Source organism: Sphaeramia orbicularis, chromosome 9, assembly GCF_902148855.1.
Source record: "Sphaeramia orbicularis chromosome 9, fSphaOr1.1, whole genome shotgun sequence".
Lineage (NCBI taxonomy): Eukaryota > Metazoa > Chordata > Actinopteri > Kurtiformes > Apogonidae > Sphaeramia > Sphaeramia orbicularis.
In genome coordinates, this window is record NC_043965.1 from 5,189,068 (window position 1) to 5,205,067 (window position 16,000).

The 16,000-nt window shown below is 35.3% G+C and overlaps 1 protein-coding gene across 1 annotated transcript in view; it reads right to left on the minus strand.

Annotated features, from left to right (window-relative positions):
• The window catches only part of fras1 (Fraser extracellular matrix complex subunit 1), a 1,008,712-nt gene that overhangs the window by 464,831 nt on the left and 527,881 nt on the right, over positions 1 to 16,000 (minus strand). The window contains exons 20-21 of the mRNA XM_030143455.1: positions 11,401 to 11,556; positions 2,094 to 2,240 (exon numbers count right to left, since the gene is read on the minus strand). Of these exons, the coding sequence (XP_029999315.1) occupies positions 2,094 to 2,240; positions 11,401 to 11,556 (303 nt within the window). The remainder of the gene's footprint in view (positions 1 to 2,093; positions 2,241 to 11,400; positions 11,557 to 16,000) is intronic.

Here is a 16,000-nt window from a genome sequence, read left to right on the forward strand (position 1 = left end):
ATAAAACAAATGACATTAAATTATACATGCTCGAAAAGGAGTAGGAAGAAGTAAAAACATATGTACTCCTACCCCCAATTTCTATTCCTTATGATCATTATATAGCAATTATTATTTTTGTGTGAATATAATAATAATAATAATAATAATAATAATAATAATAATAATAATAACACACATCTTTTTCCTATATACACTAATATGATAATTCCCATTTACAACTTATCTTACCAGATATTAATAAAAACTAAAAAGAACAAAAACAAAACAAAAAGCACTTTACAACAACCAAAGCTGACCAAAGTGCTGCACAACACAAGAATAAAGATCATTTATTTATTCCAACGCCTTGATTCCCACCATTTCAAGTCATTTCTCACTGCAAGTTGTAAAGTTAGTGATTATTTTAGTGATATTTGGGATTTAGCTGTATTTTTTTTTCTACTTTTGGTATTATTTCTACTATATTCATTTTGCACCATGGGGCCTTGGGGATTTGCAATTTCAGTTTTTTGTATGCAATGTACACATGAGAAAACTGACAATAAAGCTGACTTTGACTTATCTTTGCTAAGTTGCTGTTTCCTGATCCATGGTTCAGACTAAACTGTGACAGTTGTGACTTTGTTGGATTCAAACAGGTCTTTAGTTCAGTTATTGATAACACTGGTCTACGAGGAAAATGCTTCCAGAATAAAAGTAATGACATTTTACCACATGAGAGTCACTGATAAAAAAAAATAAAAAAAAAATCAAGTCAAAAATGCTGGTTGGCTGAAGTTTCCAAGGTACAGCCTCGGGTCAAAAGGTGAAATTCAAGAATTAACGAGAGAATGGGTTTGACTCTAAAGGAATATTTGTCTCAGAGCTACAAGATCTACTTCAAAACACTGTCTGCACATTAGAATACATTCACTTTACAGGTTCTATTTAGTGGAAGATTTATAAAACTATAATATAAACATACATAAACCAATATATATGTGTAATAACACTTCATCATATACCTTGAAAACATCAGCAAACCAGCACTTTTGTCATTTATTTTCCAATTAATCTTATTAAAATACGTAACATTTAGCACATTTAATGTCTGAAGCAAATCATTTCTAAAAAATTGTAGACCAGTGTAAACAAACTGAGCAGAAAACAGGTGATTCGTGGTTGCACTGTGGCTGTTTTCAGTCTAAAAAGAGAGCTAAGCTAACAGAGCTAAGCTAACAGAGCTACAGTCACGGAAAAAAATTCTTAGACCACCCTTGTTTTCTTCAATTTCTTGTTCATTTTAATGGCTGGTCCAACTAAAGGTCCATTTATTTGGACAAATATAATGAAAACAACAAAAAATAGCTCATAGTAGTTTAATTTCAGAGCTGATATCTACACATTTTCCATGTTTTCTTGATAATAACCAAAATCACTTCAGTTCTTTCATCAATATCAATGGCATTGTACTGACAAAAACAGTGCTTTTAGGCATTCCATGTGTTCTTTTCTGTGTGTTTTAGTCACATGATACAAACAGGAGTTAGTACTGGATTACATAACCATTGTTTTTGATGACTTTTGATGGTCTAATCATTTTTTCCGCAACTGTATTACATAAACTATCAGCTGATGCAGCACATGATTATGTTGTTTATGTTTATGCATTTGGCAGATGCTTTTTTCCAAAGCGACTTACTGGGGAAAACCAATTAAATCACTCAATCAAATTTTATTTATATAGCGCCAGATCGCAACTATTATATTATTATAAGACAGTGTTATTTTGAGCGACTGTTAAAATATGCATCTATGAGTTTTAGTTCGATTAGTTAATCAGTTAATTTCACAAAAGTAATAAAGTGTTGTTTAGTCCTCCAAAAACACACTAAGGTAAGTATTTCCATGAGTGCCCTATAAAGGGTTTAACTGAATTTCCCTTAACTTGATTTTCCCTTTTTAGTCAAATTCAGACATAAAACACGCCACACAACCTAAATGTAACAGTCAAATTCACATCTCTGATGCTTTAAGGACCATTTTCTCAGTTCTTCAGGCTGTTCAATTACAGATCCAAACTAGTTACGTTGTGACGAGGTGATCGTTACCGTGGCAGATCCTGTGACCGTTGTCATAGTAACCCAGCGGGCATTCGGTGGCACAGAGACCCGACGGCAACAGAACACTGTGGGTGGGACAGGAGGTGCAGGCGAGAGGCCCCGCCCCGCTGCACGCCTCGCATGACGAATGGCACCCTGGGAAAATAAACAGGAGCGCTGAAGTCATTCCTCTTCATTAACATAAATCTAATTTTCCACGTGGGGGAATTAGGTCAGCGAGGCAGCACGTAAAGAAAATATAAGGCCGGGAAAAAGAAACACAGTTGAATTTTACGTTTAAAGAATGAACACAGATTCTGGGGATTTCCAGAATAAACATTATAATAGAGTTAAATATAAGTATGTGTGTAATCAGCGAGGCAGAGACCATCGACCCTGATGCTGAAAATCTGCAAAAATCTCAGAAAATCCGAACTCTGATTAAAGCCACGTTCTTGAGTTAAAAAAATACATATTCATAAGTCCCACTAATCACTATCAAGGGCCTAATCATTCCCGTAATCATCATCCTCCACCCCCCACCCCACCACCACCACCAGCCACGTCTCCAAACCAGACCCGCTTTATAATTATGACAACATAAAAGAAAAATGTACAAGCGGAACATCAAAAAACACAGTTGAATTAAGTCATTTTTAGTCAGTTTAACTCAATGGTGTCAAACTCATTTTCTTTCAGGTTCCACTTTCAGCCCAGTTTGATCTCCAGTGGGTCGGACCAGTAAAATAAAAGCATAATAAACTACAAATAATAACAAGTGTTCAGGGAACGCAAACCTCCGCCAAGCACCCCGAATGGTGTGCATGTGTGGATCGACTGTTTCTTTTTAAATTAAAGTTTCCAGGTTGTTCCATACAGCAGAAAAAGTTGAAGCTTGGTACCAGTCATGTGTCCGTCAAATTAGATTCAATTCCAATCAATATTTATGTTTATGTTTATGCATTTGGCAGACGCTTTTTTCCAAAGCGACTTACAGGGGAAAGCCAATCAAATCACTCAATCAAATTTTATTTATATAGCCCCAGATCACAACAAAAAAGTTCTCTCATGACACTTTATATATAGAGTTGGTCAAAACCAGACTAAGTCAATTTACAGAAACCCAACAGAATCCTCCAGGAGCAAACACTAGTGACTGGTGACAGTGGAAGGACAAACTTCCCTTTCACAGCAGAAACCTGGAGCAGACCCAGACTCCTGGAGGATGGACGACTGACAAGACCAGTTGGGGTTAAAGAGAGAGAGTAAAGAAAGAGAAAAAAGGGAGCAATAGAGATAGAGACTGGGGGAGAAGGGGGAGGGGGAGACACATGGAGGCAGTTGAGGATAGGTGAGTGATGATGATGAAGGCAGGAGAGAGGCAGGACCACCGCAGCAGGTCTAGAGATAATCCTGGGAAAATCTGTGATAAGCCTGGGAAAAACTTTATTAAAATATTTAAAATGGAATATGGATGGAATATTTGTTGAGTTCTAATGAAAAATGTGTCGTAAATGGGATTTTCTATGTTAAATGTAAATGTCCACAGAGTCCACATTCCACAGTGGATGTGGACAATTTTGCACCAGATACAAGATATTGTTCTAAGCTACAGGTGGATCAAATTGGAGGCTAATCGGAGTGGTTTGGAATTTTTATGAATTTTGGAAAATTGCTCAATGATGACAGATAGGAAAATGTGAGATTTTGTAACCTTGCTGTGACCTTGAACTTTGGCCTACTTGGCCCAAAATTTAATGGGTTGGTCCCAGGGCCTAGACCTATCTGTGGGTAACATTAGGTAAAGATGGTTGGAATAGTCTTCCCGTAAAGTTGCTAACAAACAAACAAACACACAAAGCAAAGTGACCACAATACCTCCTGGCGGGGGTAAAAAAGGCTCATGGTTTTCTCGGTTTTAGCGCAAAAATATTACATTGGATTATGAATATATTTATGTTTACAAATTATTAGGGATGTCCTGATCCAATTTAAAGATCGTATCGGCTGCCGATCTGGCATTTTTTAGAAGATCGGATTTAGTCACACCATCAGGCTGATCTGGGCCCAGTTCTAAGGGGGCGGGGGTTCAGCAAACATCCTTCCCCCTCAAATGAAAGTTTCCAAAGAAAGGGAAAAGCTGCACAACAGTGGGGGGCTCAGAGGAATTAGGAAAGCATCTAGAAGTTTCATTTTCACTTTAAGGTTTGGTAGTGTCGCGCAAGTTGGATTTTTTTCAACCCGCGGGGGCTTTTGTGGAATTATTACCTCTGCCAAGGAGGTTATGTTTTTGCTGGCGTTGGTTTGTTTGACTGTCCCTGTGCAAGATAACTCCAAAAGTTATGGACGGATTGATACTGGCACAAGGAACAAATTATAAAATTTTGATGGTGATCGGGGGGGGGGGGGGGGGGGGGGAGAAGAAAATTTGGAGTCATTACTTAAAGGTTATTATTCTATTATTTTACTTCAGATCCTATTGGTCTGTATGTGGAACCTGAACTAAAACCAGTCCAACCCCATTGTTAATATCTTCAGTGTCATTTTTGCACTAAAGGGCCAGATTGGAACCTTTGGTGGGTGGGTTTTGGTCCACAGGCCGCATGTTTGACACCCCTGATTTATATTTTGCTTCATTTAAACAGTTTTTTTTATTGGCTGTTGCAGATTTCTCATTATATTTCCAGGCTGACCAGGATAAATGATACTCATGTTTTCCATCGTGTGAATAATGCATTCGAACAGGAGCGTACGTAGCTGATACAGTGTGTGATTGAGTCCATATTTATATACGAGAGCGTGAATATCTCATCTTTTCTACATGTGAATCCTCTGTAATTTCACATGCTATTTCTGTCGCTTGCGTTCAGTCTTTATATATCTCTGTGAGTCGTGTGTGTTTTACATGTGTGTTCACTGGAACGTTCGCACGGATAAATGAGACCCCAGAGGTTTGTCCTCCCCATGTTTGAGTCTGACGGAGGATTTTATAGATTTCAGCTGAGCCACAGGATTAAGGTGATGATGATGACGATAATGAAAACAATAAAGGAGGAGGAGGAGGAGGAGGAGGAGGAGGATAATGAAAACAATAAAGGAAGAAGATGAAGAAGAAGAAGATGAAGAAGAAGAGGAAGAAGAAGATGAACAAGAAGAAGATGAACAAGAAGATGAACAAGAAGAAGATGAAGAAGAAGAGGAAGAAGAAGATGAACAAGAAGAAGATGAACAAGAAGATGAACAAGAAGAAGATGAAGATGAAGAAGATGAACAAAAAGAAGATGAACAAGAAGAAGATGAAGAAGAAGAAGAAGATGAAGAAGATGAACAAGAAGAAGATGAAGAAGAAGAGGAAGAAGAAGATGAACAAGAAGAAGATGAACAAGAAGATGAACAAGAAGAAGATGAAGATGAAGAAGATGAACAAAAAGAAGATGAACAAGAAGAAGATGAAGAAGAAGAAGAAGATGAAGAAGATGAACAAGAAGAAGATGAAGAAGAAGAGGAAGATGAAGAAGATGAAGAGGAAGAAGAAGAAGATGATGATAATGAAAACAATAAAGGAAGAAAATGAAGATGAAGAAGATGATGAAGATGAAGAAGAAGATGAAGAAGAGGACAAAGAAGAAGAATAAGAACATGATGAAGATAATGATGAAGATTAAGATGATGATGATGATGAAAAAATAAAGGAAGAAGATGAAGAAGATGAAGATGATGGAGAAGATGATGAAGAAGAAGACAATGAAGAAGATGAAGATGATGATGAAGATGAAGAAGATGATGATGAAAAAAATAAAGAATGATGATGATGATAATGAAAACAATAAACGAGGAGGAGGAGGATAATGAAAACAATAAAGGAAGAAGATGATGAAGAAGAAGAAGAAGATGAAGAAGAAGAGGAAGATGAAGAAGATGAACAAGAAGAAGAGGAAGATGAAGATGAACAAGAAGAAGATGAAGAGGAAGATGAAGAAGAAGATGATGATGACAATGAAAACAATAAAGGAAGAAAATGAAGACAAAGAAGATGAAGAAGATGAAGATGATGAAGAAGAAGAAGACAAAGACGAAGAAGAAGAACATGATGAAGATAATGATGAAGATTAAGATGATGATGATGATGAAAAAAATAAAGAAGGATGATGATGATAATGAAAACAATAAAGGAAGAAGATGAAGAAGATGAAGATGATGAAGAAGATGATGACGAAGAAGATGATGAAGAAGAAGACAATGAAGAAGATGATCATGATGATGAAGATGAAGAAGATGATGATGACGAAAAAATAAAGAATGACGATGATGATGATAATGAAAACAATACATGAGGAGGAGGATAATGAAAACAATAAAGGAAGAAGATGAAGAAGATGAAGAAGAAGATGATGAAGAAGAAGACGATGAAGAAGAAGAAGAAGATGATGAAGATGATGAAGAAGAAGACAATGAAGAAGAAGACGATGAAGAAGATGATGAAGATGATCATGATGAAGAAGATGATGAAGATGATCATGATGATGAAGATGAAGAAGATGATGATGACGAAAAAAGTAAAGAATGACGATGATGATGACAATGAAAACAATAAAGGAAGAAGATGAAGATGAAAAAAATGAAGAAGATGAAAATGATCATGATGATGAAGATGAAGAAGATGAAGAAGATGATGATGATAAAAACCATAAAGAAGTATGACGATGATGATGAAAACAATAAAGGAGGAGGAGGACGAGGACAAAAATGAAGTAAAGGAGGGTTAGCTGGATAAAAGTGATGAGAAGCTTTTGTTTTTGCCTGTTTACACTTGAACGCATCACCATTCGGTTGATTTTCTTTATACTATAGCTGTATATGAGCTAATGCTATGGCTTTATTTTTTTTATTTATAACCACATAATTAAGAACGGATTGGGCAGATTTTGTGTTTGTTTGTCTGTCTGTTAGCAAGACACCTCAAAAAGTTATGGAAGGATTTTGATGAAATTTTCAGGAAATTTTGATACTGGCACAAGGAACAAATGATTACATTTTGGTGGTGATCAGGAAGTGTTGGGGGCTGGTGGTGGACTGATCTGCCTCGGCGGAGATCTGCGTTTTCAGAGTACTTTTCTAGTTATAACTGGGTCGAAACTGACCCTAACAACACAAAAGTCCTAATTTCAACCAGAGCATTTCATAACTTAGTGGAAAAAACTAAATTTGTATTACTTTTTCTGAAATGAAGGTTCCTGTCAAAGTCAAAAAGCCTTGTTCAATACACAGATTTTATGTGGTTCTGTTCTGCATTTAAAACCTAAAATGGGTCGGTGACTACATAAACACAAGAGGAAGGTTAAAGGCGGGAAACTTTTACACCGAACTTTATAGTTTTTAGTCTAAACTCTTTACTATGGTTAAGCCAATGAAACTAAATCTAAGTATTTGTTGTGTGTTGGACTGAAAGCATCAGATCTTAACATTGTTCCTTTTCAGTTCTACTGGAACCATGTCCAGTGATTACTTTATACCTTTAAGTTTAATGTCAAACAGACCATGTTATTTTTTTATTACAAATAGGAGGCAATTTTCTTCATGTTTTCCAATGTTCATTAACAGAAGTGGGGTTTCTCTTTCATTACTTGTGATATAAATGCAGAAACAAACTATGATGAAGCATGAGCAGAAAAAGATTTATTCCTGTTTTTATTTTTCAGCTAGTTTTAACATTAATTATTGTGCTACTTTTATTTTTTGTTATTTATGCTGTTTTTTTTTTTTTTTTTTTTTTTTTTTTTAATTTGTTTACTTTTTTACTTATTAGAGTTTTTACCAGTGAAATGTGCTGTATAAAATCTAAATAATAAGTTTCTTACTACTTGGATAAGAAGTTTATGCAGGTTTCTAAAAAAAAAAAAAAAAAAAAAAGAGGAATATGATGTTTTAAGCATGAAGCCAAAAACGGGAAATTCCAGTCTGTGTAAATTCTGGGCATTTATGTATGAGACTGTGGATAAATAATCCTAAGGATAGTGTTTGGACTCGTCAGTGTCTGTGGAGCCGCTCACACACTAATACAGACTCTCTCAAACTCCATCCCTCCTCCAAATCCCCAAATCTCTGCCCAGCTCACGGCCCTTTGTTTCGAACCTCTGCACAGTTTACAGCTGAGGTTTAAAGTGAGCGCTGAAACAATCGGGGGATTTGGTACTATCAGCCGGTAAATCTGAGGAGTCCTTCTGCAGCCGCTGGAAATATGCAGCCCGTATCCTCCTGATGGAGCACACGCCTGCTGAATGGATAAAGCAGAGGTGTCAAACATACGGCCCGTGGACCAAAACCGGCCACCGAAGGGTCCAGTCCGGCCCGAGGGATGAATGTGTGAAACGCAAAAAATTATAATGAAGATTAGGGGTGGGAATTTTTTACTATCTCACCATTCGATTCGATTCCGATCTTTGGGGCTACGATTCAATTCAGAATCAATTTTTGATTCAAATTGATGTGATTCATCATATTTTCTGCTTCAATCTATAGGTGTGCAAGGATCCTAATAATCTACTCCAGTCTGATTTGCAAGACAGAATGACAAATGCAGACATTAAAACATCTTTTTCACATTTATTAACCCTTTCATGGATACTGGTCACTACAGTGGACAGCTATTCTACAGCTGTTCTCTTGTATATTCATGGATTTTGTTGTTTTTTGTGTTTTTTGTGGGTTTTTTTTACACATATCTTTATGAAAGTTTTAAGACACTACATATCTTTTCTGACATGAATTGGTAACCTTGTGTAGATCTCCCCTGAGCATAAACCCCCAAAAGCACAAGCCCCCCCCCCCCCCCAGAGTTTTCACACAATTTATCAGTAAATACATGTTTCTTTGCTTCAAAAATTAAACGCATGGTGTCCAGCTGATTATTATTATTATTATTATTATTATTATTATTATTATTATTATTATTATATTTTATTGTTACTTTTTAAATGTTTTTTTTTTATTTTTATTTATTTTATCTTTTTATTTATTTTTTATGACATTTTTCAATTACATTGTTTTTTCGTTTTGTTTTTTTTTATGTTTAAAGAGAAATGAAAATACTCAGGTAAAAAATCTTGATTAAGGTTCTCATAATTCGTGCATGAAAGGGTTAAGTTTTAAACATTCATCCATGCTTGGCAGGAGTTTGGTGAGCCACAGCAGTGTGCGTTGGTTTGCAGCTGGTGGCTGACTCTGCACTGTATCCTTCAAGGTGACTTCAAGGCAGACTTTCATGACCAATTGTTCACCAAATCGGTCAAACCTCAGTCATATCCTCAGCATCATGAATCTGTCAGTCTTTCTGTCATTACTCAGCTGAATCTCTCGCATTACGGTGAACAGTTTCTTAGTGCCATCCACCAGAAACAAACCATGTGTTTACAAACAGAGCCAGGAGGGAACTTGGGTATCTTCAGTATTTTGTCGCGACATGCATTCTGGGAAATGGAGGTTTGTGCAGCCACCTAGCAACAGCAGCTGCTAAAGACACGATGTGGAAACGACCGGAGCTCCCTTCCCTCTATGCATATTCCTCCAGCTGTTTTCTTGTTTCAGCCGTTTCCGCATCGCGTTTGTTTCATTCATATAATATCATAATATGGTTGTACTGCCGCTGTCGCAGCCAGGCAGCTGCGTGAACCTCCGTTTCCCACAATGCATGTTGCGACAAAATTCCGAAGATGCCTGAGTTCCCTCCAGGCTCTGTTTGTAAACACATGGTCTGTTTCTGGTGGATGGAACTAAGAAACTGTTCACTGTAATGTAAGAGATTCAGCTGAGTAATGACAGACAGACAGACAGATTCATGATACTGAGGGTATGACTGAGGTTTTACAAATTTCATGAAAACTTGGTCATGAAAGTCTGCCGCACCTTTAAGCTCTGGGTGATGCAGCTGACAGACTGAGCTCCTGAGATCGTGTTGTATGTGACGCCAGTTTATTGCATTTGGCCTGCTATACGTACGCATTTTCATCCATTAACGTGTTATTTAATACCATTTGATGGTGTGTCAATGCGCTAGCCACTAATCGTGCTAACCACTAATCGCACTAGCTGCTATTCGCTAACCCCATAGCTAACCCTACCTCTTCCATTAGTTTCTTGTTTGTTTTGGTGTTTACTGCACATGCATATGTTCCAGAACCAGCTGTGTGATGATGTCAGGACATCCCGTGTACAAAACTGAGGCAGACTGCCGGCGGATTTGTTTTATTATTTAACCCTTTCATGCATAGTGGTCACTCCAGTGGACAGTTCTTCTCCAGCTGTTCTCTTGTATATTCATGGATTTTGTTGTTTTAGTTCCATATCAGCCAACACAGTGGACACTTATGCACCATCCCATCCACTGACGTTCATACCATTACTATAACTTGACTGTTCTAGATAATCCTGATCTGCAGTAATTTGTTTGAGTGCAAAAAAAAAAATAGCAAATTGTTATTAGATTGCAATTAACAGGAATTATTTATTTATTTATTTATTGCATTTTTAAATAAAAAGTTTTTTTTTTTTGCATATTATTTCAATAAAGTAAGTAATAACTAGTATTAGAGTATGATAAAAATGTGAGAAAACATCAAATTAGCAGCATTAAAATGTTTTTATTTAATAGTTAACAGTATATCAGTAAATGCATATTTCTTGGCCTTTAAAATTTAACACATGGTGTCCAGCTGAGTGGACATTTTTGTAACTTCATGAAAAATAGGTTGATGAAAAAAATTTAATTGCATTGTTTTCTGTTTTTTTTTTTGTTTTTTTTTTTCCAAGCCTAAAGAGGAATAAAAACACTCAGGAAAAAAAAAAATCTTGATTAAGGTTCTCATAAATCGTGCATGAAAGGGTTAAAATCAATTTTGGGACATTTTACATCTGAGACATAATATTGTTAAAATTGCACAGTTTTACTTTATTTCACCCTAAATCACAGACAAAGTTTGGAGTTGACATTATTTATAGGTTATATTCTATTATTTTACTGGTCTGAACCCCTTGGGCTGAATATGGCCCCTGAACTAAAACGTAAAGGTAAAAAAGCTTAATATATCTGCGACGTTTGGCTTTCAGACCAGGATTTGCTGTGTTTGTCATCATCAGCAGAAGACAGAATCGTCCAACCAGGTCGACAAATGACCCCGAAGAAAAAGAACCTTCGACGCATCTGACGGGTGAATAACCCATCAGAAGCATCAGTGGGACTTTTCTGGCAGCTTTAATATTCTGGACAGTCGCTGGCTGACCTTTGACCCTGGACTACACTGTGTATAAGTGGACTTCTTACTCATGCAGGCTCCATGCCAGGCGTAATGACCCTGAGGACAATCAGGGACGCAGTGGTCGCCCAGAAGCCAAGTCCTGGGCTCTTTACACCACAGACAGACGCTGCCGATGCCCGTCTGGAGGTCGGCCGTGCAGCGCTGACAGTCTGGACTGCACTCTGGAAAAAGACACACAAAGGAAGGGTCAGATCCCACACAACGACAGGAAACAAAAAAAAACAAAAACATGGAAATACTATGAAATGTGAATGCGTTTTCTAATTAAAACAGATGAGAAATGTGAGGCCATTACAAGGAACAGGATCAAAAATGATGCACACCATAAGGATCAGTGGGTAGGGAAGGTTCACATCTGGTCAAAACAATTTAATTATGTATATATGTTTGTGTTCATGTACATGCTTTAAATGTATGTATATATGTGCATAAGTGTTTTTTTTTTTTCACTTTGTTTTTTGCCTTGTTGTAAATGACTGAAAATATGATAAAATCAATAAAAACTTAAATAACAATAGAAAAAAAAAAAAATTACACCAAATTTATATTTTTGGGTAGGTAATTACTTATTACTTAATTACTACTGTCTGTCATTTAAATATTTTGTGTTCAACCAGTGACCCCTACTTTCTGTGTTACATGAAAATGACCAAACAAGAAGGTTAATGATGCAACAAGATACAAAAATATGTAAAGGACACGTAATGGAAGGCTTAGATCCCATATATTGTCAGAAAACAGCTCAGAAACCATCAGAGGAACAAGGTTTAATAGTATATGTTTAATTATATGTTGAAGAAAAAAAAAAAAAAAAACCTGTTTGGTGCAAAGGATATTCCATAAGCATAAAAAACACATATGCATCTGAAAAAACTCGTGCAACAGGCTTTTTCTAATCAAGGCAATTATTTAACGTAAAAACAAAACAAAACAACTTTTAGTTTTCTGGGTCTCAGGAAGATATGGTAATTAAAAAGGTAAATGGATTTTTCTCATTAAAAGAGAAGAAAAAATGTTTATATACGGACAAATAAAATCAGTTTTCAAAGATGCAACTGCAAGATGAAAATGTAACAAGACGGACAAGACATAACTCGACAAAAACAACATAAAAAATGTAACAAGGTTAATGATGCAACAAGATAAAACACTAGGTAAAAGACGCAGAAATGAAGGTTCAGATCCCACAGTGTCAGGAAACAGGTCAGACTCCAACAGAGAGACAAGGGTTAATAATATGTGTTTCACTAATGTAGATGGTTATGATATATATGAGGAATATATATGGTAATAATATGATAAGTGGATTTATTTTCCCATGAAAAGAGAAGAATAATGTTTAAAGATGAAATGCAGAAGGGAGTCGTCAGTTTTCAGATGCAACAAGATGAAAATGTCTTAAAACATAGAAGACACACTTTAACAACAAAATAAAAAATGTAACAAGGTTAATGATGCAACAAGACTAAAGGATGTAACAAGGTAAAAATAGACACTGAACATCAAAAAAGTAAAAAAAAAAAAAAAAAAAAAAAAATACAACCTTCGAAGGCTTTAAGAGTGTTTTCACAGGGGTGGTGTCAGTGAAACTGTAGATGCACTATGTGGACAAAAGTATGTGGACACGTTGAATTCATGTGTTTCTTTCTTTTTTTTCCTTTACAGGGGTCTGGGATACGAAACAATAATGACTAATGTCAGAATATATAGTTTATTACTTTGGTTAGTTTGGTTTAACCCTTTCATGTATGAATTACGAGAACCTTAATCAAGATTTTTTTCTTGAGTGATTTGATTACTCTTTAGGAATTGAAAAAACAATGCCATTATTTTTTCATTAAGCTATTTTTTATGGAGTTGCAAAAATATCCACTCAGCTGGACACCATGCGTTTAATTTTTGAAGCAAAAAATATGTATTTACTGTGAAAACTATGAAAGAAGAACATTTTAATGCTGCTAATCTGATGTTTTCTCACATTTTTATGTACTCTAATACTAGTCATTATTCATTTCATGGAGATAATATGCAAAAAAAAAAAAAAAAAAGTGTTAATTACAGTGTATCAATAACATGGAACTGATTTACACTAAAACATGTTAGATCAGGTTTATCAAGAACAGCAAAGTTACAGTAATGTTATCAATTGTAGTGCATGGGATGATGCATGAGCGTCCAATATGTTGGCTGATGTGAAAGAAAAACAACAAAACCCATGAATATACAAGAGAACAGCTGTAGAATAACTGTCCACTGTAGCGACCACTATGCATGAAAGGGTTAAATTGTTACCTTTGCTTCTTATGTCAAATTAGCGAGCTATAGTCATGATGTGTCCCAATACTTTTGTCCATATAGTTTATAAACATCAATATTCACTTTAAATTTCATGGGAGATTTTTTTTTCCTCATTAGTGGCTTTTCCATTGGACATCTGCGCAAAACTTTACTGATATTTACTAAATGTCGAAAAAACAGAAGAGCGTAATGTCCGTTTTTCCATTAAATAAAAATGCGATAATTTGTTTATTTATTATGGTGAGATAACTCGAGAAGTCATTCCATAAACATGGTGACGAACGTAAATATCATGTTGATTCACAAATATATTCATTATTATTATATATTACCCCTCTATCTTGTACTAAATTAACCCTTTCATGCATAGGTCACTCCAGTGGACAGTTCTTCTCCAGCTGTTCTCTTGTATATTCACAGGTTTTGTTGTTTTAGTTCCATATCAGCCAACACAGTGGACACTTCTGCACCATCCCATAATAATACGCTGACATTCAGACCATTACTGTAACTGCTGTTCTAGATAAACCTGATATGTAGTAACATGTTTGAGCATATATCAGTTGCTAATTGTTATTAAACTGTAATTAACAGTTTTCTTTTTTTTGCATATTATCTCCATGAAGTGAGTAACAACTAGTATTAGAGTAAATATAGTGTTTTCTATTGTTCAGACAAGGAATAGTATTAGAGTATGTTAAAATGTGAGAAAACATCAGATTAGCTGCATTAAAAATGTTTAATTATAGTTTTCACACAGTTTACCACTTTCTGATCATGGATTTTAAATACATGTTTCTTTGTTTCAAAAATTAAACACATGGTTTTTGTAACTCCCTGACAAATAGGTTCATTAAAAAAATTTCAATTGCATTGTTATTTTCATGCCTAAAGAGGAATAAAAGCAATCAGGAAAAAAATCTTGACTAAGGTTCTCGTAATTCATGCATGAAAGGGTTAAAAAATGATTCACTTTCCTGGTGTGTCCACAAATACCGCGCCATATTTCTTTAAAACTCTTCTTCTCTTGTTGTAACGTCTGTCACATCTGTTTTTGTTTGTCCACGTGACTCTAGTTGTGGAAAAAGGTTTTTCCATTGCAGTTTTGCACTATATACCAATTTCGCTACACCAGAAAAAACACCTCTTCCATCAAAAAACGAGAGTTTTGGCAAAATTGTCGTTTTTCCATGAGGCAAATTTTCATGCGCAAGTTATATTATATTGTGTAATTTGAGGGTCAGTGGAAAAGTGATGTGAAGAAAGTAGATGGTTTTGCTAGAAAATTATTATTTACAGTCAGAACAAGAAAAAATATTTAGAAATTTGGAGGTAGAACATCTGAAATCATAGTCATGGATAAAAACAAAAAAAAATCAATGTTCATAAAGTTTATATTCTGGGTATGGAGTTGAAAAAGTTGGAGAATCTAAAAAAAATAATATTCTAAATAAAACAGAGCTAAGCTAACAGAGCTATAATGTAAACTATCAGCAGACACAGTTTATACCACAGTGTTTTCACAGTAATTTTCAGCGACTGTTAAAATAAGCATCTATGAGTTTTATTTTGAAGAGGAAAACTTGATATTGTCGTAATAAAAAAAAAAAATCAACCATAACGTACCAATCAAGGGATCTCAAATCTGTACTCTGATAAGCCTTCGCAATAAAAATATCTGAAACAAGAAAAAAATCCACAAAATGAAGAAAATTATCCAAATGAACAAAAAAACCAAAAGAAAAATGGATAAAAAAAAGACCAGAATGATCAATAAAATGAACAAACAATGAAAAACAAAAGACCCTCCTGTAACGACTGCAATCATTTGTGCAAAAAAAAAAAAAAAAAAAAAAGAAAACTTGATACTATAATACAGATGTGTGGAAACAATTACTTTTATACATAGGGTTGATTCGTTGGTATTTTTGGTCGTTAAGTGTGTTTTGGGCCCAGACTGCCCCCTGCTGGTACCAGTTTGAAATATCAATACTACATAGAACCACTTTGAGCATAGACGTTTAAAAAATATATAAATAAATAAAAAATAAACAGCCTCAAAACTTGTGGGATATTGAGGACTTTCTGTGAATTGAATTTGTTTTATATTAAACCCACTGACGGAAACATGACTGATGATAATTTTCCGTCTAAAAAAAAACACGGAACAAATGAAGCTTCACGCGACACAAACAACCACACTGATTTGAACGTCAACTTTCACTGCATTTATCTGATGTTTCATCGACTTAAGGTCTGGTTTTGAAGAGTCAACGTGTCAAATAAAATGAGCTCTAATGCTTTCTT